This window comes from Pelodiscus sinensis, chromosome 1, assembly GCF_052426305.1.
Source record: "Pelodiscus sinensis isolate ZL-2025 chromosome 1, ASM5242630v1, whole genome shotgun sequence".
Classification (NCBI taxonomy): Eukaryota; Metazoa; Chordata; order Testudines; family Trionychidae; genus Pelodiscus; species Pelodiscus sinensis.
Window position 1 is genome coordinate 16,975,231 of NC_143052.1, and position 26,025 is coordinate 17,001,255.

Sequence of the window (26,025 nt, forward strand, 5' to 3'; positions counted from 1 at the left end):
CTTTGATAGCAACACCCGCGCATCCAGACTACGGTGCTGAGCCAACAAACAGCTGATTAGCTGTTTGTTGGCTCAGTGCAGCAGCCATGTAAATTTAAATGAAGCTGCGATTATTTAAATCTCCGCTTCATTTTCCTATGCCTGGTAGCCTAATCTACATGCCTCTGGTGACAGAGGCATGTAGTCTAGACGTATCCTTGGAGACAACTTGGTAATGCTCAACTAAACTTCATATAGTGCTCATGTCAACTTCCTTTGGTTTATTTCTTGTTTCCTTCTCCATCCACTGTATTGCTGCAAGTCTCACAAATCTAAGATGCCCTGTTCACTTTTGTTGTTGTTAACTGCGTATCTAAGGCTACGTCTACACTGGCATGATTTTGCACAATAACTCTTTTGCGGATGAGTTCTTTTGCAAAAACTCTTCCAGAAGAGAGCATCTACACTGGCATGTGCCTTTGCACAAGAGCATCTATGCCAGTGTAGATGCTCTCTTGCGCAAGAAAGCTCTTATGGCCATTTTAGCCATAGGGCTTTCTTGCGCAAGAAATTCATGTTGCCTGTCTACACTGGCCTCTTGTGCAAGAACAGTTGCGCAAAAGGGCTTATTCCTGAGCAGGAGCATCACAGTTCTTGTGCAAGAAGCACTGATTTCACACATTAGAACGTCAGTGTTCTTGCGCAAGAACTCGCGGCCACTGTAGACAGACAGCAAGTTTTTGTGCAAAAGCGACCGCTTTGGCGCAAGATCGCGCCAATGGAGACACAGCGTTAGTGTTGCTTAAATCTGGTAAGAGATTTCTAAGGAAATACAATGGCTACGTCTAGACTTTATTTTCCGCAAGATCAGCGTCTAGACTGGCGCTTTTTTCCAGCAAAGCTCCGTGCCGAAAAAAAGCAGCAGCCATTTTTATGCTAATGAAGCGGGGGAGATTTAAATCCCTGCTTCATTAGCAATTGCGATATGTCTAATTTACATCCCTTTTACGAAAAAGGGATGTAGTCTAGACGTAGCCAATAAGTCTTTCCCAAAGAGAGCAGTGGGGATTGTGCTTGAGGCAGGGGAGCACGTTAAGCATTCCTACCCATCCCCTCCAGGATTGTGGTAGGCAAGGAGCCTCCCTGAAGGTTCCACTGAGTTGCTGACCAGGAGTCACTTATCTGGCACCCCATCTCCCTGCCCCAGCTCACCACCACATCCTCTGCACCCCTCCAGGACCACTCCCTCCCAGACCTGCACCCCTGCTACATCCTTCCCCCAGATCAGAATCCTCTCCTGCACTGACACCCCCCTCCCAGGCCTTGCATGCCCATCCTCTGCCACAGGTCATAACTCCTTCCACTCAAACTCCCTCCCATACTCCAGTTCTCTTCTGGATCCAACCTTCATTCCAGATCCCACTCCTCCTTGATAGAAAAGTACAGCCACATACCAAAGTCATGGCCTGACCCTCCCCCCCATCCCTGCGCAATCAAAGATTATTGGCCACCCCACGTCTATATTTTAAAGGGAAGCTCCTAAGGTCAGGAAATTCACTTGTCAGTGTATTGTTTCACCTGCTGCTAGCTTTTTGTACAGACTGTACAGCTTATCTGGTCTTGGTAACTCAGCATCAGGGGTTGAAGGAATATCAAAGTCAGAGGAGCTCTGAGAGTCTCTTTCTAACTCTGTATTAGGAGTCTTAGATTTCTCATTATTTACTTCAATTAGTGTATGCTGTGTTTGAGCAGCACTAGTGTCTTCATTCGTCTCTTGGTTTTTCCCTTTCAAATCAGAGCCAATATTACCTGAGCCAGGTGTATTTTGGTCCAACAGCTTCCACCTATAGGACTCAGTTTGATTATCCATGGCCATGAAATGTGACACAGAAACTGTTGCTGTGCTCCCACCTTTGTTCAAAAAGCTGAAATCTGCACCTTTTGTCTGTTGTGAGGTGATGAGCACTGTGTCTGCTTGGCTGTCCCAGCCCTGGCTCCCCTGCTCAGATATGTGGGTGGACTGAGAAGAATTTTGTGAGGAGATATGGGTAGAATCACTCAAGCTATCTGAATCACTGAACAAGTTTGGTGACTGGGACCTACCCACATCTGTGGAAGACGGGAGATGGTCCTCGTTTTCAGAACTATCATCTATAGTTTTAATATCTCGTTTAAAGAAAACATCCCACTGTGGCATATCTGCATTAGATTCCTGCTGACCACTAGTCAATGCACAGTTCAAGTCTGAATGGGCTTCTTCATTTGGATTTCCCAGCACTGCAGTGGAGTCTGGATTATGGGCTACAGCTTGAGCCCAAACTGTACATTTTTCAGATTCTTCATCATCATCATCTTCACCATTTGATTCCTCACAGTCTATGAAGTCTACCTGCAAAGACATAGGCATAATGGTTGCTTTGTAAGGTCTCCTGTTTTCACTAGGGTTTCCTTCGGAGTTTTCAGATGAAGCTCTTGTCTCTGGCAGCATTGTTTCTACTTGCTGTTTTGGAATCTTATGCCTTATAGGAGTCAATTCTGCATCGAAGAGGTCACTGCCCTCATCTGACCGGACAAGAACAAAAAAAGATCACAATGAGCAGACTTTAGCAAGGAGATTTATAGGGACTTCTCAAATGCTGTCAAATATTTATACACAAATTCCATTACTTAAGCAGTTCTGTCTATAGACAGGAACCATGAGTCAGTTTATCATGCCTGGAGAAGACTATGAAGATCTGTATCAATTCTAAAATGTAGTAAAGAAACCCTTATCACAGCTGTCACCATAGCCTTACTGGTCAAGGGGAATAATTGATTCTTTGTGCTAAGTTGTAGCATTTTAATGGATAAGACTTCACACACTTTAGTGAGATTGCATGGAGTATACTTTGACAAAATTTGCAGAATCAGCTGTGTTGTGGCACAGAACAAGCAACTGTAACACTTGCAAGCAGAACTGAACCTGGGACCTCTGGAGCTTCGTGCATGAGCCTCTACCACCTGACCTGAGAACTAACTGGCACTTAGCTAAGGCTGTAGAGCAAACTCATCCACCTCTCTCTGTAAGTGGTCTAAGTACCACTAGGTGGGATACTGCACCACACGCAGAAGGTGTGTGGGTTACAAAATCACAGTCTCACAGTAGTTTCAAGGGAACCGGTGTTCCATGCACTAACTAAAAGTAAATTTTGCTTGAGTGCACCCAGAAGGAAAAAAATATTACTCATCCCACCAATCTACCCCTTATGTAAAAGAACGGCACAATCTTGTAATGAGCGATGACACAAGTTTGGTCAATTTTGCATGCAAGTAGAATGGAACTCTAACTTGGAAAACTTGGATGAGATACAATATTGTTCTGTAAAAGCTGCTGCTGTTCTTGATTTCACAAGTACTAAGGATGATAAGTATGGATCAAAGAGCTGCAGCTATGTTACTAAATTGAGTGTGGTTTTGAAAATGGTAAATCAGTAGGTCATCACAATTCAAATACTATTGGAATTATTTTTAACTTCTGTCTTGATGTATTAGCTCATGTGGCCAGACACCTGCAGCAGTACTTGAGTGCCCAGGCAGGTTTACCCTCAATCACAGAATTTTCTATTTTACAAAGATTCTGTCCTCTACTGAACTGGCATTAGCTCAAGCCCAACTTCATTTGAATCTATATTTCCCTGCCCATGAGCATTTATAAACCACCCATCAGAAGGAGCTAAATGCTAAAGAGTCAACAAAAACAGAGTTTCCTATCTATTTCAGTGCTTGTTGCTACCTGTGCTTCATCAGATGGAGGTGGCCAGAAATATCTCACTTCCACTGACACTGGAATTACAGTAACAGGTTCACGCAGGCTTCTGACTCAAACCTGTCTCCTTTGCCATAGCCATCCATCCTCGGAGGGTCCTCTTTCCATACCTACGTCTGTTAAGTCCATTGTTCTGGATCTCTTCAGTGTTCCAAGTGGTTTATATTGGGGCTCGCTATTTATACTGTATGACTTGCATAGTGGCTTTAAGCTGAGAAGAACAAGGAAAAATTCTTCAGAATTCTTCAGACATGGCAAAATATCACAGAATCATAGAATACTAGGACTGGAAGGGACCTCGAGAGGTCATCGAGTCCAGTCCCCTGCCCTCATGGCAGGACCAAATACTGCCTAGACCCGTGGTCCCCAACACGGTGCCCGCGGGCGCCATGGAGCCCGCGGGGGCATTTCCATGCACCCGCCAGGTGCTCGGGGCTGGCTTGGCACCAGGCGCTGGGCGGGGGGAGCGCCGGCCCCGGACGCGCGGCTATGGGGGGGGCCGCCCCCGGGGCGCAAGTGTCCCCGCCCTCTGTCGCCCGGCGGGCGAACGGCCACGCCCCCTGGTGCCCGACAACCTCCAAAGGTTGAGGACCACTGGCCTACACCATCCCTGATAGACATTTATCTAACCTACTCTTAAATATCTCCAGAGATGGAGATTCCACAACCTCCCTGGGCAATTTATTCCAGTGTTTGACTACCCTGACAGTTAGGAAAAAGTTCCTAATCTCCAACCTAAACCTCCCTTGCTGCAGTTTAAGCCCATTGCTTCTTCTTCTATCCTCAGAGGCCAAGATGAACAAATTTTCTCCCTCCTCCTTATGACACTCTTTTAGATATCTGAAAACTGCTATCATGTCCCCCCTCAATCTTCTCTTTTCTAAACTAAACAAACCCAATACCTTCAGCCTTCCCTCATAGGTCATGTTCTCTAGACCTTTAATCATTCTTGTTGCTCTTCTCTGGACCCTCTCCAATTTCTCCACATCTTTCTTGAAATGCGGTGCCCAGAACTGGACACAATACTCCAACTGAGGCCTAACCAGAGCAGAGCAGAGCAGAATGGAAGAATGACTTCTCGTGTCTTGTTCACAACACACCTGTTAATGCATCCCAGAATCATGTTTGCTTTCTTTGCAACAGCATCACACTGCTGACTCATATTCAACTTGTGGTCCACTATAACCCCTAGATCCCTTTCTGCCGTACTCCTTCCCAGACAGTCTCTTCCCATTCTGTATGTATGAAACTGATTGTTCCTTCCTAAGTGGAGCACTTTGCATTTGTCTATATTAAACTTCATCCTATTTACTTCAGACCATTTCTCCAATTTGTCCAGGTCATTTTGAATTATGACCCTATCCTCCAGATTAGTCGCAACCCCTCCCAGGTTGGTATCATCTGCAAACTTAATAAGTGTACTTTCTATACCAATATCTAAATCATTGATGAAGATATTGAACAGAGCCGGTCCCAAAACAGACCCCTGCAGAACCCCACTTATTAATGGTTCACAATCCTGCTGGAAAGGCATAACAACTACTGTCTGAGTACAGTTATCCAGCCAGTTATGCACCCACCTTATAGTAGCCCATCTAAGTCGCATTTACCTAGTTTATTGATAAGAATATCATGCGAGACTGTATCAAATGCCTTACTAAAGTCTAGGTATACCACATCCACCGCTTTCCCCTTATTCACAAGTCTCATTATCCTATTAATGAAAGCTATCAGATTGGTTTGACATGATTTGTTCTTTACAAATCCATGCTGGCTGTTCCCTATCACACCTTGCCACCTTCCAAGTGTTTACAGAGGATTTCCTTAATTACTTGCTCCATTATCTTCCCTGGCACAGAAGGCAAACTAACTGGTCTGTAGTTTCCTGGATTGTTCTTATTTCCCTTTTTATAGATGGGCACTATATTTGCCCTTTTCCAGTCCTCTGAAATCTTTCCTGTCTCCCATGATTTTCCAAAGATGATAGCTAGAGGCTCAGATACCTCCTCTATCAGCTCCTTGAGTATTCTAGGATGCATTTCATCAGGTCCTGGTGACTTGCAGGCATCTAACTTTTCTAGGTGATTTTTAAATTGTTCTTTTTTAAATTTTACCTTCTAAAACTACCCCCTTCCCACTAGCATTCACCATGTTAGGCATTCCTACAGACTTCCTGGTGAAGACCGAAACAAAGAAGTCATTGAACATTTTGTTTCTCCCTCCTCGCTGACCAGTGGGCCTACCTTCCCCTTGGTCTTCCTCTTGCTTCTCATGTATTTATAAAAAGTCTTCTTGTTTCCCTTTATTCCCGTAGCTAGCTTGAGTTCAGTCTGTGCCTTTGCCTTTCTAATCTTGCCCCTGCATTCCTGTGCTGTTTGCCTATATTCATCCTTTGTAATTTGTCCTACTTTCCATTTTTTAATATAACTCCTTTTTTATTTTTAGATCATGCAAGATCTCGTGGCTAAGCCAGTGTGGGATATGTCTACACTACAGTGTTATTTCAAAATATCTTATTTCGAAATTGAAATAATGTGTCTACACACAAAATGCATTTCGAAATAGCATTTTGCTATTTCAAAATAGCACGTCCACACTGAGTGGACTCTGAATTGAATTTAAGGCCGGCCGGAACCAGTTCCGGCAGGGCACCAGGTCAGGACTTACTGTGTGGGGCTGCTGCCTGAGGTCTGTGCTTAAAGGGACACCCCCTGGTCAGCCAGTTCTCAGGTTTCCCTGCTTGTTTGTCTACCTCCATGAGGGACAGCAAAGCATTTTGTCTCTGTGTGCTCTGGTTGCCCTCACTTGGGACACCACAGCACTTTGCAACATGGAGCTAGAGCTGCCCCTGGGCACTCTGGAGCTTCTCTTGGACACGTTGCTGCAAGCCTGGCTGCACTTTCTACAGGCTGCCATCTGGGAGGTCCATCGGGGGGCTGTCAGTATCCAGGAGGCCCTGCGGGAGAGCTTCCACCCTGAGGAGCACTAAGAGGTCTGCCCCACTGAGGGCTTGTGCCTCATTCTTCCCTCACATCCTTCCACTTACCCCTCCCTAACCCCCCTTCCTAATGTCAAATAAAATACATGTATTTTCATGATCACAAACTCTCTTTATTTAACAAAACGGGGGGGTGGCGGGCAGGAATGAAACTCTGGTGAGACTGGGGAAAGGAGACAGGAGAGGAGAAGAGAGAGGTTGGGAGAGAGGAGGGGGAAACATGGGAGGAGGGAAAGCTCAGGACTCAGGGTGGGGGTCTCCCCGGACCAACTTGATTGTCATGCAAACCTGCTCCTGGGTTCACATGTGGCCTTTGGTGGCCAGGCTGGCAGCTATCCTGCCATAGATGGCTGCGTTCCTCTGTTTAGTGAAGAGATCATGGATGTTGGGGATATCCCCTTCCCCCCCCCCAAACCTGAATAAGGTCCATGATCTCCACCCTGGACCAGGAAGGCGCCTGCCTTCTCTGGGCCCTGACAGGCTCCTGGGAGCTGGCAGACTGCTCCTGGGGAGTGGTGGAGGGCTGGCTGCCAGTGGCTTGCTGGCTCATGTTTTGGAGCCACTGGGTCGAGGCAGTGACTGCTGGCTCTGGGCTGGTAGGCTTGGAGCTGGCACAGGCACTGTGGCCAGAGGCAACCCCTTTAAGGTCTCCGGGGAGGGGGGAAGGAGTGGAGTGTTCTTGGTTGAGGCTGGAGTGGCCACCAGGGCACCCTGGGAGGGCTGGAGGCCCCCTATTTCGAAATAAGTGTCTACACAGCACTTATTTTGAAATAGCTATTTCGAATTTGGCATTATTCCCCGTAGAATGAGGTTTACCAAATTCAAAATAAGCACTTCACTATTTCAAATTAATTTTGAAATAGCGGTTTGGCTGTGTAGATGCTAGTAAAGTTATTTTGAAATAACTTTGCTGTGTAGACATACCCTAAGTAATTCAGAAGCAACAATAAATTGGCTAATTCTTTCAACACCACTGCTTTGTGACTTTCATGCTAGCTACTAAAATAAAAGTGCTGAAGTTATTGGTGACTTTAGAGGCTAAGGTAAAGTGTGTAGCTTTCCTGATAGGCTGCATATGGTTTAGCAGGATCACAGGGCAGCACTCCTGATGCTATCAAATTAAATGCCCTTTACTCCTCTGTTCATCAAATGAGGCTGGAGGAAAAGAAGATGGGGATTGAAGCTGGACCTTGAAGAAACTCTATACTGATGAGTAAAACATTTCTCTTTGTAACAGAGCCTCTGTAGCAGAGATCAAGCGCCTCAATCTTACCCCTTTCCCTCTGTCATTACAGCTTTCTGTGCTAATATTGCAACAGCTCCTCCATATCATTTGCTCAACTGAAGGAGCAGGATTAGAAACACTGGAACTTCATACAGAGAATCTAGGAGTTCATGTCTCTGTGGAGATTTTATTTTTTAAAGAGGAAGTGTTCCCCTGAGTTTTCCTAATGCCGGATTATTAAGAGGGGGTGAGACAAAATATGGAGTTGTGTTCAGCGAACAGGGATATCCCAAATACAACTAGTATAAAAGCATCAAAGATGATGTCTAAAAAGGAGCATAGGCAATTTAAAATATGTAAGTAGTAGGCGAGATTCCACACTTCAAGCTTAAGAATAGTAACAGAGCAGAATGTACACAACAGCTCCTTGAAACCTAAACAGGATGAGGGTGCAGAGTACAGAAGATGAAGAGTATGAATAGATGGGAGGAAAAGGAAACCAAAGCTGATGGCTACCATGGAAGATTTTCTGGCCAAAGCACAATGTGGCTTGCTATTTGCTGCTTTATAAAAATCAAATTCAAGCACCACCAATATAGTAGCTGACAGCAGCCAGCCAAACCACATACTTACATTTTTATAACTTCATCTGTTGTTGAACCTACCGGAACTACGTTGGGATACACATTCACGGGGCATATATAACTCAAGAAATCCTTAATCTAAACAAGGAAGAAAGCAGCTTATTACATACACTGAAATATGTATACAGGCAGTCCCCGACTTACGCGGATCCGACTTATGTCGGATCCGCACTTACGAACGGGGCTTTTCTCGCCCCGGAGCTCACGGGCGGCGGGTCGCCACCCGTGTCCTCTGGGGAGAGAAAAGCTTCTCTCGGTCTCCCTGGTCTGCTGGGGGGGTCCAGCAAAGCCACTGGACCGCCCCAGCAGACCAGGGACTCCCGAGCAAAGCCGCCCAGGCGGCGGGAGTCCCGCTGCCTGAGCGGCTTTGCTCGTTTGCCCCGGAGCAAAGCCGCCCAGGCAGCGGGACTCCCGCCGCCTGGGCGGCTTTGCTCCTGTCCCCCTGGTCTGCTGGGGGGGTCCAGCAAAGCCACTGGACTCCCCCAGCAGACCAGGGACACCCGAGCAAAGCCGCCGCCTGGGCGGCTTTGCTCCCGGGCAAACGAACAAAGCCGCCCAGGCGGCGGCTTTGCTCTGGTGTCCCTGGTCTGCTGGGGGGGTCCAGCGGCTTTGCTGGACCCCCCCAGCAGACCAGGGAGACGGAGAGCAAAGCCGCGGAGCACACCCGCAGCGGGACAGCCCAAGCGCGCCCAAGCAGCGGCTGAATCAGGACGCCTGGGGCAGAGCAGCTGGGGTGCTGCTGGGCTGCTCCAGTAGCGCCGAGGAGCCGCGCTACTGGACCAACCCAGCAGCACCCCAGCTGCTCTGCCCCAGGCGTCCCCAAGTCAGCCGCTGCTGAAACTGACCAGCGGCTGACTACAGGAAGCTCGAGGCAGAGTTGCTCTGCCCCAGGCTTCCTGGAATCAGCCGCTGATCAGTTTCAGCAGCAGCTGACTTGGGGACGCCTGGGTTTCTTAAGTTGAATCTGTATGTAAGTCAGAACTGGCATGCAGATTCAGCTGCGGTTGAAACTGATCAGTTTCAGCAGCGGCTGACGCCAGTTCTGACTTACATACAGATTCAACTTAAGAACAAACCTACAGTCCCTATCTTGTACGTAACCCGGGGACTGCCTGTATTTGTAAGACTACCTCCATGGCACATAAATCACAGGATGTGCACTGCCAACAGCATCAAAAGCTGACCAATCAGTACAGCTCACATTCTAGAACCCTGTCAAAATGGACGACTACTGTTTATATAAGACACACAGAAAATTTTTCTTAGGTTTTTTTTTTTCCAATTAAAGTCTCCCTGCCCCTTCCCTTGCAGTATTAAAATCACGTCACTGGTATTTTAAAACTGAAATATACTTCCCTAGCGAAGTGAATTGTCTTCCATAGCATATATATTGGTTCATGATTAGATAGTTATTGGTCAGCATTAACTTGATTTTGTTTTAAATTGTGGAAGAAACATTTGCATAATTCTTTAAAATTAAGATTCATGGTCCTGTACAAAGTGCGATGATAACACAGAGGTGGAATTGTCCCAATGGAACAATTTAGATCAACACTGACAGCCAATATATGGCAAAGCTGCATGTTCTGTTCTTTCCCCCAGCAACTGAAAAGAACAAGCCAAATGCAGTACCTAGATGTTTCTCATTAGAAATTAGGGATGTAAGAGGTTAACTGATTAGGTTAAGCTTGCCAATTGGGTATATCTACACTACGGAGAAGATCAAAGCTGCCGCTATCAATATTCCAGGGTTTGAATTAGTGCCTAGTGAAGACACGCTAATTCGAACTGAGGGTGCACTTCGGTCGATGCCAGTAGTCCTGCTTCCAAGAGGAGTAAGGGAAGTTGAAGGGAGAGTGTGTGCTCCCTTTGACTTCCTGCAGAGTGGACAGCACCAAAAGTCAAGGTCAGGTACTTCGACTTCAGCTACGCAATTAACATAGCTGAAGTTGCGTATCTTAATTCGATTTTATCCCGTAGTGTATATATACACCCTTAAACTCCCAGCAGCCTGCAGAACATTTAACCATGTAACCAACTGAATTTCAATCGGTTTTACATGGTTAGTGTTTAGGTTTTTTAAATTTTTATATCCTCATTAGTAATGCAACAGTTTTGTCTTATATTCTGTAACATACATAACTGCTAGAGAAATGATGTTGGAGCATGGTTGTTTTTACAGTACCTTGATTCCTACCTTTTCAACATGCTGTCCTTCTCAACCCTAGGCAGCTTGTGCCACTTTTTTTTTTTTCAGTTGACAAGTTAGAATGAAAAATCCCCTATTCTAAAGTGTTCAAAATGACTTCTAACATACATTTCTGAAGCAAACACCATTGTACGTACCTCACTGAACGAGGAGTGAAAAGAGAAGCAAGCTCTGTATGAACTCTCCCCAGTCCTAAAACAGACACGGCAAAATTAATACTACTTTCAGTTAGCAGTTGCAGGTTACTTGTCATTTGTTTCTCTATTAAAAAAAAAAAAAAAAAGAGAGAGAGAGAAATAAATGTGCTCAGAGGAAATCCATTTTAAGGCACAGCAAGGTGGACTAATAAAACATACACCCTCAATTACACTTCTTTGAGCACTCAGCAGTTAACTGTTATGTAAACATATTTTACTACAATAAACAAACTCGAAATTGCCAAACTTATTTCAGTTGCAGTATAAGTGGACTTTTGGAATTATTTCAAATTCCAGAGATGACTAAATAGCTGTACAGTGAGCATCCAAATAATGGTTTTATTCATAGCCCAAATGCCTGGGTAATATTTTGCTCACCTTACTATAATATTGGTTTTTCTTGTCCTCTCTCCAAACCACATTGTCGAAGGCTTGACACTTATTATACGTAATGGGGTTCCATTCTGGGAAGTCATTCCACAAGGCAACCTATTCCCTCGAAGATAGTCGTCATCCTATCAGACAGTGTCAAATGAAACAGAGGCAATGCAATTGTGCCCTTTCGATCCCTATGTAATTAAATTAGGTCTTAATGAACCATTTGAACGGGAACATTAGAAATACTATATTTGACCAGACCAACCTTCAACTAACCCTCCTCCACTTCTACCAGAAAGAGAGATTTGAAAGACCATGTCCCCTCCGTCCCATCTTGGTCCCTTCCCATTATCAGACTGGCTTCCTCAGATGCGCTATTGGGCCCTGCCTGCAATGACCCTGTAAGCTAATTCCATCTATCCTCCTCCAGCTCAGAACTTCAGCTTCAAGATTTTGTACTCTGGCCTGAGGGTCATGAGCTTCGTGATGGAGTGCACTTGTACACCTATTGGCAACAGGGCAAATAATCACTTTACAGTATTCTGCTTTATGTGCATTACCTTACAATAGTTTAGTCTCCTGTGAGATTAATTTGGTCATTTCCATTGTTGGCTTTAGTGTGGGGCTGTTAGGTGATGTTGGTGGCCTTATATACTAGGTGGCTCATACTAGATGATCTTGTGGTCCCTCCTGGCCACCTCACATGCCCCATTTAATCAGAATTTGTTTTTCCTTCTTGAGAAAGAGATTTTTACTTTGGATACTAGTGAAACCTGGAACCTATTGGTACTAACTGGCAGAGGGCAAAGGGCATACAGAGGGTTTTATTACAGGGATCCCCTGGGTCCAATACATGCATGTTAGTTCACCAAAGAATGGCATGTAAGGTCTGTAGCCCACTGGTCATAATCATTGCAAAACGTACGTACAGATAATATTTAAGACGTTATGCATCTATACGGAAAGTGATGGTAAAGATTTGGGATTAAGGCAGGTGCCCAGGAGGTGACATACCTCAGGAACATGCCTTTCAGGCAGTTGGTAACAGACGTCTATCTCCCTGTCAGATCATGTGTTTACTGTCCTGCCTCATCACATGTCTACACTGAGCTGAAGCTAATCAAGAGATTAACAAATCAACAAGAAAGGAAAGCCATGATAAGGAAAAAAAATCAGCAAAGGATGTCCTGTTTTAGGAATAAGGACAAAGGATTTTTCTGATAAGTCTAGGAATATCAGAGACACTCTGGAACCGTCACCAAGGAGACAAGCTAACCGCGTGTTTGTCTTATGAAAGAAGGTCAAATCCAGCCTGGCTATAGAACACCAAAAGGACTTTGGGCAAGCATTACACAAGATGTAATGGAACCTAGTTATTTAAGTCTAGGTTATAAAAATAAAAATCACATCATGCATTTTACTCCAAGACTTACTGGGCATTGCCAGGATCCTTCAGGGCAGGGAGATGGCAGTGTGGGAGGTGCGAAAGTGAGGGTTGGGGGGGGAGAATAAGGAGGGACTCAGAGCAGGGGTCCTATCCAGCAGGGTTCTTTCTCCCCGAAACCCAGTTGCCAAGGGCCTTCTGTCTCTCCACCTCCCCGCTCCCCAGGGCCTTCCATCCCACCTCTGGAACTGCGGCCACGAGCCAGAAGGGGAAAAAAGGGCTTGGGGCTGGTCAGGTGGCAGGCAAGATAGTAAAGCCTCTTCTGTGCCCCTCCTATTTGCAGCCCTCCTCTCTCTTGTTTTAGAAAACAGCCCAATTCCTGATGCTTCCTTTTTGGCAGAACCAAACCCTGACCTTGCTTTAAGTTAGGATAAGAGGAAGTTGCATTCCTAATAGAGTGATTCTAGCTCTTACCATTTAGGAGTTCTGAACAAATGGACTCACAAACTGATAGACATTTCTAAAATATACAGATATGGAACCATTTCTAATTACTTCTACCAGCTATGAATTGAATCTCTGTGGCTTGTTATATAAAATTTCTAGTGAATTTCACTATAAACACATCTAAATGTTGTGTGGCAAGTTCAGTGGTGATCTGAGTGGAATTCGTTCAGGGGTGGGCAGTAATTTTTGATGGGTGATCAATATTTTTGTAAGTGATCAAGAGCTGCACTTTTCTAGAGAGGGTCTGGGATGCGGGTTGGATGTAGAAGGGAGCTCAGGGCAGGGGACTGGGATGCAGGAAAGGCTGTGGGGTCTCAGAGGGAGTTTGCGTGGAGGGAGTTGTGACATGAGGCAGGGGATTGGGGTGCAGGAGAGGATTTTGGTCAGAGAAAAGTAGGAGCGGGTGCCGGGACTGGAGGGAGTTGTGACCTGGGGGGCACGACGGGAGAGGATGCAGAGGACTTAGGTAGTGACCTGGGGCAGGAGGCTAGGGTGTGAGAGGGGTTGGGGGACCAGGGCTGGATTGAAAGGCTTGGTGGGCTGCACCTGCCCTGTGGGCTGTATCTTGCCCACCCCGGTGTACGGTTTCTATGGAAACTGCAAATTCATGAATACTACAGTGGATCAGGATCTGCCTATTGCTAATTTGTAGAAAGAGAACATGGTCTGGCCCGTGTAATAGGCTACGAAGGAAGTGTTTGTGTTGCCAATGGAGCAGATCAATAGCAAGCATAAACCAGACTTCCTCACACTAAGAGCAGGTGGTTTCTGAAGTGCTTCAAGCCCTGGGTACCCTCTCAAAGTGTCATAACTAGGTTTTAAATACGAGACTAAATTCTTTTGTTGTCTAATTAACATTTCCTTTACTTTGGTCAATTAACTACTGGCTCAACTTCTTACTCCCCTCAGGATTGAGCTTTCAATTTGTCTGAGCTTCCTCGAGGGGATCTCTGCTCGAGACTGTTAATATTAGTGTCCACAGTCACATGTTTTAAAAAAGAAAGTTTGCAGTTCATTTACAAAATGATACGCACCCGTGGATGTCGACATGCATGAATCTGAGTGTGTCGATCTGTGGTAACATGGTAGAGGATTTCCGGCATGTTTCTGAACATATCCAGTTTGTTCACATGGACCTACATACAATGTATTTAGTCTTGTAAGTGGCTTCATGCATTTAACAATCTGGAGTTAGAATACACCAAATAACTGCTCATCAGGAGTAAATATGCTATCAGAAATACTAGCAGAAATCAAGAAAAGGAGAATGGGCAATTATTCAGATATTATCAGTAAGAGAAGTAGAGGTAAGGATTTGGTACATTGCTGGCCAACGTCTACAACAGGCAGACGTATTCTAGGAAAGATAGGAATTCCCTGAACACACTCAGTGACATTCACTACCCACCTATCCCAGGATCTTACTACTCATATGCAGCTTACAGAGTTCCTTACAGGGCATCACAGGACTGCTATAGGGTAAAAGGTAGAATGAGTCTCTTGAAAAGTCAAGATTAACTTCAGTGGCTGCTATCTACTTTGACTTCTGAATTCCAGAGTCAAAAGTGTTTTATTAGTTGGCACTGTTACTATGCACCACAAAAACTCCTTTACCAGGTTACCATTAGTATAGTGAAAGCGCGCAACCTTTCCCGTACTGTAGAAATCCTCTGAATGGGCATTTTCCAGTTCAGTATACTGCTCACAATCAGCACTGAGGTTGTTTATAAAGCAGTTATTATGAAAGTGTTACCTTGACTCCAAGTTCTTCACTGAGGTTTGTGAATAAATATTCATATCCATAGGCAGCTTTGCAATTTAGCCATACAACATGATAGCGACTCAGAGTGATCCAGCTTCGCACTAACTCTAATATCCCATTTAAACATTCCTCCTAAAAAGATTAGAAAAGTTTGTTTAACTCTGCAGGTGTAGCCAAGTTAACTAGATTTCAGGGAAGGAGGGGCATAAAAAAAAAGAAAGAAAGAAAGAAATTAAGTCCAAAGAGTATCACCAGCACAAAAAAGGTTGAGAAACACTGTTTTAGATAAGGTGTTAAAAATAATTGCTGCCTTTCAGAATTATACAAAAACAAAACACCAATAAATTACATCAATGGCTTTATGTGCCTCCAGCTAATGTGTGAATGCACTTACTCTGCTTGGTATCTGATAAAATCTGGGATCACAGAAAGTGGTGTCTAAATATACACTCTGAATGTCTTTCACTCTGAAAGAGAGAATTGAGATATTGTCATATCAAATACTGTATCAGGATACCAAGGTGTGCTCCACAGACTGATCTAGTCAGAAATATTTATAGGGGGGTTAATTCCATTCTGGAAAATCGTCAGTCAAAAGGCCAAACTCTAAACTGATTACAGTAACAAGTCAATTTCCCTACATGTTAGGCAAAAGTACAAGCAATTCAATATTTTAGTTTAAACTCCAGATAAAATAGATATTAGAATAGCCGAGCAATACATAGATCTTATTTAGTACTATTACTTATGATGGTATTTATGTCATTGTGCAAACTGATATTCTCAGCCTGTAAGTGAATATGAACATACAGACTACAAATGAAGAAACAAGTCTATCAGTGATTTTCAAGATACCGTGATTTATGAAATTTAGGGATTTCCAATGTTTTCTTTAATACATGCAAAACTGTCATTAACACTGCTGTTATCAAAACCACAGATTCAGAGGTTTGATATATAAAGTCAATGGAAGAAAGTGTAAATACAGGCAGTCCCCGAGTTACGCGGATCCGACTTATGTCGGATCCGCAGTTACGAACGGGACCCATCTCCCTGGTCTCCAGCAGACCAAAGCCGCGGAGCCCGAGGGCAGCAGGACAGCCACGGCGCGTCTGGGCTTTCCCGCTGCCCCCATGCTCCGTGGCTTTGCTCCGGACGCCTGTGGTACAGCAGCTGGGGCGCTGCCGGTTGGTCCCGTAGCGCCGCTCTGGGCGCTACTGGACCAACCCGGCAGCACCCCAGCTGCTCTGCCCCAGGCGTCCTGATTCAGCCACTGCTGGTCAGTTTCAGCAGCGGCTGAATCAGGATGCCTCGGGCAGAGCAGCTTGGGTGCTGCTGGGTTGCTCCAGTAGCGCCGAGGAGCGGCAGCGCTATTGGACCAACCCAGCAGCACCCCAGCTGCTCTGCCCCAGGCGTCTCCAAGTCAGCCACTGCTGAAACTGACCAGTGACTGACTACAGGAAGCCCTGCCCCGGGCTTCCTGGAATCAGCTGCTGATCAGTTTCAGCAGCAGCTGACTTGGGGATGCCTGGGGTTCTTAAGTTGAATCTGTATGTAAGTCAGAACTGGCGTCCAGATTCAGCCACTGTTGAAACTGATCAGTTCAGCACGGCTGAATCTGGACGCCAGTTCCGACTTACATACAGATTCAACTTAAGAACAAACCTACAGTCCCTATCTTGTACGTAACCCGGGGACTGCCTGTAATTCAGATTGCAACACTGGTAAATGTAGTAGTACATTTTACACCACATTAAAGTTAGATTTGTGTCTTATTTCAGATTTTTCTGTAGACTCTTATAGTACTAACATAGTGAGCTTTTTAAACTAGCTTCCATGGCAGCAGTTTACAAATCTGTGAAAAGCAGCCTCCTTATCAAAAGTTATTAGGAAATATTTCTGAGTCAGTTATAGAACTACCACACTAGGAACTACATTTAAAAAAAAAATCACAAATTACCTGGGAGTTGCAAGGAAAAGAGGGCATAAATCATGAACATCCATGACTAGAGAGCCTGTCTAAATTTCACATCCAGATGAACTCACACCAAAATAAATCAATTTAAGATTTTTATGAGTTTTATACCTGGTCCCTGAATGCAAGAGCTCCATTCTGGCTGCTTCTCCTTTTGCTAGTCTGAAATCTCCAGTATAAAGGACAGTGCCATTTTGGCCTTGAAATAGAAACCTAGAAATGAAAGCAACACAAAGTACTGCAGTTGTTGGACTTTTATTTTATTTGGTGACATCTATGCAAATGCGGTTTCAGAGAAAGCTCACAATGCAGTAAACATAATTGGCCAGATGTAACCTGGGAGTAATTTCACTAAAATTGAATTACAGAAATATTAGATTTGGCCCAGTAAATCAAAGTCTGCTTTCACACCTGTCCAACCTCACTGCAGATGGTGGAGTTTGGATGGGTATTAGCAAAGGTTGAATTTGGGCCCATATGTATATTGTAGCCACTAGTCCCAAAAATGTACTATTACAGGCGGTTCCTGGGGAAGCGTCACAAGCCGGGGGTGTTGTAACTCAAACCCTCATTTACGATAGGCGTCATGTGCCATCATAAATGCGGGCTGACGTAAGTTGGGGTTTTTTGGCTCCTTCCGCACTTACAAAAATGGTTGTAAGTGCGGGGGAGGAGGAAGAGGGAGGTCGCAACTTGGGGGTTTCCTGTAAAGCTAGACTTAAAATTAAACAAGTTCACTATAATATCTTACTGGAGCAGAGGATGCTTTATTTTACTAAGTTCTTGCATTATCTAAAAGTTACTTAATTGCTGGAGTGGGGAAAAGTATGTTGTGTCTCACTAAGACTAACAAAGAATCTTGTAACAAGGAAAAACTGAGAACACACACACACACACACACACACACACACACCCCGAACAGTTTAAAAGGATTGTTTCTTTCTTTTAATGTCAGTTAGAATATCTCATTCTTTTCCAAGCAAAACACCTCTCATGTCAACTGTGAATTACAGTAAGATTTAAGCAGCTTAATATAAGACAGGGAAACTATATCTGATGTTGGAGTATTATTTGATATAAAACAAACCCAGACACTTAATCTAGTTATGTAAACTGAAGCTACACAAATTCAAACAAAACAAGCCAGATTTTTAACAATGAAAGTAATTAACTACTGGAACAATTCACCTGGGTATGCAGTAGCTTCTGCATCACTTTACCTCTTTAAAAATGAAGATGGGAAGTCTTTCTGAAAGAAACGCTAGCTCAGTTAGTTACTGGGCCTGGTGCAGAACTACTGGGTGGAATTCCGTGGTCTGTGTTATGCAGGAGTCAGACTATATGATCATAATTGTTTCTTCTGGCCTTAAAACTGGAGAAGTAAACTCCCGTTTAATGAGTTAACTGTTATGTTCAACCAGTACTATTTCCCCACGAGAGCAGGCCAGTTACATCACTCCACAGGTTGCCTGGCCAGTTAACCAATTAACCATTCACATCCCTACTTAAAATCTAAAAAGATTTTGGCTTCCGTGCAAGGTGCTAAATCCTCCAACTCTCATTGAAATCGCAGGAAGCTCAAGTGCTTGGTACCTTCTCAGGGCTGAGTTCTTAAGACCCAATGCTGTTCCTAATGAAGTCAACAGCAGAATTCCCAAGCCATGTCAAACTGATGTATGATGATTCCTAATTTTGCATTGTTTTCCTAACTCCTCCACTCAGAACAAATTACTGTTCTACCACTTGTCTCCAGACCAGGTGTGGGCAATCATTTTTAAAAGGGGGCCACTTCATAAATTTCTAAAGTGGTCTTGGGCTGTCCTGGAGGGGGCGGGGTCAAGAGGGGGCAGGGCCAGGAGATGTCTCGTGCTTTCCCCGCCCACGGACTCTGGTTGGCCTGGGGGTGGGGGGAACATGAAGTCTTGCCCTTCACCTCTCCCCCCCCACTGCCTAGAGAGAAACACCAGCTGTTTTAAAACTGCTGGCAGTTCCCTCTAGGCGCTGCATTGGGAGGACACTTTGCACACTCCCCCTGCCCCCAGGTCAATCAGGGTCTGGGGGCAGGTGGAGTGCGCAAAGTGCCTTGCCCTCTGCCCTGCCAGGGGCGCGCAGCGGCTAGGAAGAACCCAGGCTGTTTCAAAACAGCTGACTGTTCCCTCTTGTGCCATGCATTGCTGGCAGGGGAGGAGACTGCGCACTCCCCTGTCCCTAGGTCTCAACTATCCTGGGGACAGGGAAGCCAGATCCAGTCCACAGAGGCTGTCATGCCCATCTGTGCTCCAGACCAAGATGACTGAGCTGCTATAACTTCATGCTACTATTCAAAACGAGACTTAATCTTCCACTTTTCTAACTAGAAGAAATTAGTGATCTCAGTCGTACAAAAAAAATTTCTATATATTAAAAAATAAGGAATCTATTGACAGCACATACATGACCGATCCTGGGCAGTGACCAGCTGGTAGGAGTGTCACCACTATATCTTCTTTCTAGAAATCAAGAAATATTTTAACAGGTTACTGTTAGTGCTGTGGGATGATACCTGTAACACTGGAAGCAGCAGTGATAAAAGTGTACTGGTTTATATAGTCACTTCAAGTGCTCTTGGAAAAGGAAAGGTGTATTCTTCCTGCTTCTTGGTCTTAGACCCTGGATGGCAGCGATTTTCCTGTCATCTGCTAGCAACTGATAAAAGCTCCCACAGAAACTCAAAGACAAATCATACTCCCCTTCTCTCCTGTTCCTTCAAACCTGTTTACTGAGGGACCAATCTCAAAACACATTTTTCTGTCCCTGGACAGAATGTGCAGGACAAAATGCTGTGCACATGAGCATATAGTTCAACAAGCCTTGAAATGAGCTAAACCTAAGACTCATGAATGGAAAAATCACGAGAGACGAAAGAATAGGTTGGAGAACACAGATATAGCAGAAAGACAGAACACTAAGCAGAGGATAAAAATAAGTGATCTAGACATGGAGGAAGGAAATCTAAGTGGCTAACCACAGGGTGTAGCAGCGGGAAATCTCATTTCTATCCATTTAAAGGGAGCAAAAAAAGCTACATTTATGATTTTTAAATATCAACTTTAATTTATTTAAAACTTGAAACTGATTGTTTAAAATACTTGTTTTAAAATGGTTACCTCACCAGATGCTTCGTCAAGTAAAGAAATCTGAGTCGGCGTTTCAACTTCAAGGGTAACCTACAACAAACAGAAAAATGCCTCAAAATGCTGTACACATTGTGTCTAATGTATGTTTATGGTGGCTGATATTCCATAGACATCTTAAACTTCTACATTCCCAGGAGAGGGAATCCAAGTCTGCAGAGAAACAATAACAAATAAAACCGCTCAAAAAACTTGTATTTTCAATTTCAATGGAAAAAATATATTCTGACAACTGTAAATGTAATGGATGGATTCTGATTAAGCTGAGCACATCTGGATCAAGAGACTGTTACAGCTGACATCCGAAATTTTTAAAGAAGCTATGTTGACTTTCTCTGTATTATATGGCTTGCTTTTGGCTGAGACTGCAATGCCACCAGCCCCAAGTGTTTAAAAAAAACGACATAAACAGGCAGCCTTAAGTCAGATTCTTTTTGCCACACACTCTACCCCTCTGCCCAAAAAACCCCACAAACATGAGATAGGCCACTTCTCATAAAGCAACACAACTCCAGGGCTGGGGCTTCAATATGAACTGTCATGATTTGATCACAAGTCCCACAAGAGTTGGATCAGAGAGCAGCTTCTTGGTTTTCTGCATTAAGGACCCAAAAGAGAAAATCCAGAAGGCACCAACATGTTACTCTCTGAGAACTCTGGAGTTTTAAGTCTGCCACCTCAGCACAGCTTCTTTTATCTTCCCATTGACTCTTGAACTCTATCCCCTCGCCTCTGAAGGAAGAAGCCACAAAGCAGTTTTTCAGAAATCAAGCTGTTAGAATTTCTACATATTAACATGGAGATAGTTTACCCCCTTATTCTGCCCCATCCTCTTTCCAAATACCCTCGGTGCCTCAAACAAACATACCGTACAGAAACCCTGTGAACTACTGATAAGGAGAAAGAGGATGCTAATTAGACTCCCCCTCTGCTGCTCTCAAGTTTTCTGTTAAGTTCTAGGGATGTTAAATTTAGATTAATTGAACAGTCAATGGAAATCCCATTGACTATTCAATTAATTAGTGAATAAGGACATTTCTGCCTTTGAACTGTAGCAAGAGCCCTGCCAGGCTCTTGTACATTTCAAAAGCAGAATCCCCTCAGGGAGTGCAGGCTACCGGGGGCTTCGCTTTGAAATTTACAAGAGCTCCACTGGGGCTCTTGTACATTTCAAAAGCAGAATTGCAGCAGAACCAGCCTGAGTGGAGACTGCTTCAGTCCCCGCTTGCACCGTTTCCTGTTGTGCTTCTACCTTCCCCACCCCCAGCAGAGATAATGTTGGGGGGAACTGGTTTTTAAGCTGGCTCCCCCCAGCACCAGCTCCTGCTCCCCTCCTCCCGCCTCTCTCTGATAAGCATATGCTTATTGGATAGTTGACTAGTCACTTACAACCCTATTCAATTCTGGCCAGTATTCAATTCCCAAATATTTCCAGGCCAAAAAGCAGAGAGGATCATTTGGTCTCCAGAGGTTAAAAATCCAATACTGGGAAGAAACAGAGAGAGAGAGTAATCATCCCCCCAAGAGCAAGCTGCAATACTTGATAACCCAGTTTCTTAGCTAAGCAACCAACCTGCACAGCATTCTAGGCTTGTTATAACAACAGATTCAAAGATCAAAAGGGGCCATTCTGACTTCCTGTATTACACAGGCATAGAACTGCTCCAAAATAATTCCTAGAAACATCCAATCTTGATTTAAAAATGGTCAGTGATGAACAATTTACCATGATTCTTGGTAAATAGTTCCACAGGTTAATTATTTTCACTGTTAAATTCAGACTGGCAATAAGATGTACACTTTTGTCTAGCTTTACCTTCAGCCAGTGGATTGTGCTATATCTTTCTCCACTAGACTGTACTTACTAGTTTCCCATGTACATACTTATGGACTGTAATCAAGTCACCCCCTGCCTTGCCTTTATTAAGCTAAACAGAACTAAAATTGTCTCATCGTGGTCCTGTATTATTGATACACACAAACCATTAAACATAAAACTGTAAGACATCTATGGCGTATGGTGAGTGAACAATCTCAAAGCTACGTGGTGGATTTCTGAGCTAGCCAGCCAAGATTAAACAAAATACATAGACTTGTATTAAAACTGTACATTACCTAGCCACAAAATGCATGCCAAAAATGCAAGGAGCTGACATGTAAGGAACGTATGTCACTTTAGTAGTATTAACACCACAAGTGGCAAAATTCATAACACCTTGAACTATCAAAAGATTTAAAAACTATATAATATTTCTCAGAGTGGTGGCCACGTTAGTATGTATCTGTAAAAACAACAAGTCCTGTGGCACTTTACAGACTAACAGATTTATTTGGCATAAAGTTTTGTGGGTCAAAACCACTGTGTCAGATGTGTTGATCGAAAATCACAGAGGCAAGAATATAGATCAGGCAGTCCCCGGGTTACGTACAAGATAGGGACTGTAGGTTTGTTCTTAAGTTGAATCTGTATGTAAGTCGGAACTGGCGTCCAGATTCAGCCGCTGCTGAAACTGACCGCCAGTTCTGACTTACATACAGATTCAACTTAAGAACCCCAAACTTCCCCAAGTCAGCTGCTGCTGAAACTGATGCGTGCTGATTCCAGGAAGCCTGGGGCAGAGCAACTCTGCCTCGGGCTTCCTGTAGTCAACGCTGGTCAGTTTCAGCAGCGGCTGACTTGGGGACGCCTGGGGCAGAGCAGCTGGGGTGCTGCTGGGTTGCTCCAGTAGCACCCCTCGGCGCTACTGGACCAACCCAGCAGCACCCCAGCTGCTCTGCCCCAGGCGTCCTGATTCAGCCACTGCTGAAACTGACCAGCAGCGGCTGAATCAGGACCTGGGGCAGAGCAGCTGGGGTGCTGCCGGGTTGGTCCAGTAGTGCCCAGAGCGGTGCTGCAGGACCAACCGGCAGCGCCCCACCTGCTCTACCACAGGCCCAGGGCTTTGCTCCACGTCTCCCTGGTCTGCTGGGGGAGGGCCACTAGCTGCACCCTCACCCCAGCAGACCAGGGACACGGGGAGCAAAGCCGCAGCGGCGGCGGGGTGCCGCGCCTCTGAGGCTTTGCTCTTGCAAAGCCTCAGAGGTGTGGGACCGCTCCACCTCCCGGCTTTGCTCCAGGTGTCCCTGGTCTGCTGGAGACGGTCCCCAGCAGACCAGAGGCACCGGGAGCAAAGCGGCAGCGGAGTCCCGCGCCTCCCCGGCTTTGCCACAGCAAAGCCTCAGAGGCACGGGACCCCTCCGCCTCCCCAGCTTTGCTCCCCGTGTCCCTGGTCTGCTGGAGACGGTCCCCAGCAGACCAGAGGCACCGGGAGCAAAGCTGCAGCGGCAGAAGCCTCAGAGGCGCGGGACTCCGCCGCCGCTGCCACTTTGCTCCCGGTGCCTCTGGTCTGCTGGGAACCGTCTCCAGCAGACCAGGGACACCGGGAGCAAAGCCGCAGTGGCGGCGGAGTCTAAGCAGATCTCCTGTTAGTATTCAGGACACAAGAATCAAATCATCACCTTAAAAAAGGTGATTTTAGTAACAAAACAAAAAGATATACTTAATAAAGCACACTTGGTTGGTGGGTGTTACAAAACAGCTGAGAAAGGAACAGAATAAAACACAAAGAAACAGTCTCTTCGGGCTGCAGCTTGGACACAGTGACTGGGGAAGGGAAGGCACGGCACATGGATATCACACAGAGAAGCTTAACGAAACAAAGAAAATGACCTGACAGACTAAATATACCAGTTTCCCCCATTTACTCACAATCCCTTCACAGCCCAGTCCACTTCCATGCCCTGTACTCCTTGGAAACATGGTAGCTCTGCCTGGATTTAAATCATCCTGTTTTTCCCCAACTCCTGGCTTAAAACTCACACAAAGAGAAACATCAAGCACGTAATCTTTACAATACACTTTTCAGCACTGGATCCCATTGGTTCTTCTGGCTTCCTGACAACACCCCCGAGGTACCTGAGTTTAACCCTGTAGTCACCAAGTGCTGGCCAGCATTCCTCCCAACTATCACAGCATCATGATTAGAGGAGATTAAAAGAGAAAAATCAAGAGAACTGATAAGTTTGTGATGAGAAAGACAGAACTACTAGCTGAATAGATATAAATGTGCAGTTCCAAAGAGCACACAACAGACACTGAGGTAACGTCTATACAGTGGGTCCACAGTATAAGTCTCTCCATTGTAAGTTTCGTATCTATTGTTCTGCATATCTGTTGCTCATCCTTGGGGAACGGATTCTGATTCATTTCAGTCCCAATCTGCCCAAGCAGTACTGTAAATTGCAAGTGACAGATTGGGATGGAGATGAATCAATAGGGGAATGTGCTCTGATGATGGACAGACATGCATAGCCACAGGTGGGCCACTTAATGTCCTATCCCACCTCCTTGGTCCCAGCTCTTCTCCTGCTTCAGTGCTTGCCCCACACCACCTGATCGGCACTCCAGCTGGGGGGGTGGGGTCGAGGCATAGGGGTTTGCCCAGTACCAGTACTCTAGTCAGAGCAGGGTTATGGGTTTGGGCCCCCTCTGCTCAGCCAGCCCTTCTGCTGAGCAAGCAAGGCTGAAGCGCAAGAGCTCCCAAGCCCCCATGCCACAGATGGAGTGCTAGGCAGAGCGGGGCAAGTCCTGAACACCAAGTTGAGGGGGGGCACATTTTTATGGAGCCCCCTCATTTTTCTGGGATCCCCTGGTAAGAGCATCTGTCCTCTCCTCCTCCCCCGCAAAACTAGCTGAAGGGTGGGGGAAGGAGCAACCAGATCACTCCTACACCTCCGTCACTGCCCACTCCTACAAGTGTTTCCCGCTGCCTACACCACTGCTGCACTACGGGTCCCCAGTACACATCCTTTTGGTATCAGACATCCTTTCCAAGAACAATCCTGACATACAGCAGGGACCCAATGTACTACATCAGTTACAGTGGTGCAGCTGCACTGCAGTAACACTTCTGGTGAAGACTCTTTAGCTGATTAGAGAGAGCTCTCCGACCAGATTAATAGCTCCTGCCTCTGTGAGAAATGGTAACTATGTCGGCAAGAGAAGCTCTCCCACTGATGTAGTATGGTCTATACCAGAGTTTAGGTCAGTGGAACTTACATCACACTCTGGGGAAGGGGTGAGACTTATATCCCTGAGTGTGATAAATCATACCAAAGTAATCTGTGGTGCAGCCATAACCTGTGAAAGAATGGGATGGGGTGGTGTGGAAACTAAACAGACAGAACACAGAACTGGATGCCAGCATCACCGCTGAGACTGGCTTTTTTTTTCCCCTCCAGGGGAAAGTGCGAATGCAATTCCCCACTACCACAAATTACACAGTTGAGTTTCCTGCATTTGGATAAATCATAGTGGTCGGCACATCTGCAGTGCAATGGATGAACTGGGCCCTGGGAAAACCACCCTCATGATCATGGTATCTCCTTCCCTGCCAGGTAAATTTTGCTTTGGACAATTTGAAGTAAAAGTTCTTCCTCCTCCAAGTCATCATTTTGAAAAGTATAAAGTCTGATTGATTAACAATTAATGACACTCACATTAACATGCAAATGTTAACTTACAATACGATTCTCCCAAAACTTGTATTTTGGACTTGTCAGCAGCAACTCCTTGGTTACCGGTGAACAGTACAAGTGAACTTTCAAACTGCACAGAGAGAAGAAAATAGATCAGTAAGGCTTTCAAAACAGAAAACATGGAACAATCAAGGCGTCCAGCACTCACTTTTACCAAACCATAGAAGTCATTCCATTTTTAGTTAGAATATAAAAATGCTATTTATATCATA

General features: G+C 45.1%; 1 protein-coding gene and 1 non-coding gene across 4 annotated transcripts in view; both read right to left on the reverse strand.

Annotated features, from left to right (window-relative positions):
• DCLRE1C (DNA cross-link repair 1C) overlaps positions 1-26,025 on the reverse strand; it is a 30,061-nt gene continuing 4,036 nt past the window's right edge. The window contains exons 1-12 of one of the 3 annotated variants that reach the window (XM_075926099.2): positions 25,775-25,889; positions 20,215-20,269; positions 19,497-19,552; positions 17,175-17,276; positions 15,483-15,555; positions 15,080-15,220; positions 14,361-14,462; positions 11,436-11,572; positions 10,998-11,052; positions 8,641-8,729; positions 3,895-3,995; positions 1-2,541 (exon numbers count right to left, since the gene is read on the reverse strand). In XM_075926099.2, the coding sequence (XP_075782214.2) occupies positions 1,541-2,541; positions 3,895-3,995; positions 8,641-8,729; positions 10,998-11,052; positions 11,436-11,572; positions 14,361-14,462; positions 15,080-15,220; positions 15,483-15,555; positions 17,175-17,276; positions 19,497-19,552; positions 20,215-20,269; positions 25,775-25,782 (1,920 nt within the window). In that variant the 5' untranslated portion in view covers positions 25,783-25,889 and the 3' untranslated portion in view covers positions 1-1,540. Of the gene's footprint in view, positions 2,542-3,894; positions 3,996-8,640; positions 8,730-10,997; positions 11,053-11,435; positions 11,573-14,360; positions 14,463-15,079; positions 15,221-15,482; positions 15,556-17,174; positions 17,277-19,496; positions 19,553-20,209; positions 20,270-25,774; positions 25,890-26,025 lie in introns of those variants that run through there. The other 2 variants (XM_014570507.3, XM_075926102.2) reach the window with 2 other exon arrangements.
• LOC112544813 (U1 spliceosomal RNA) lies at positions 25,514-25,680 on the reverse strand. Its single transcript, XR_003088146.3, has one exon. It is a non-coding gene; the product is annotated as a U1 spliceosomal RNA (small nuclear RNA).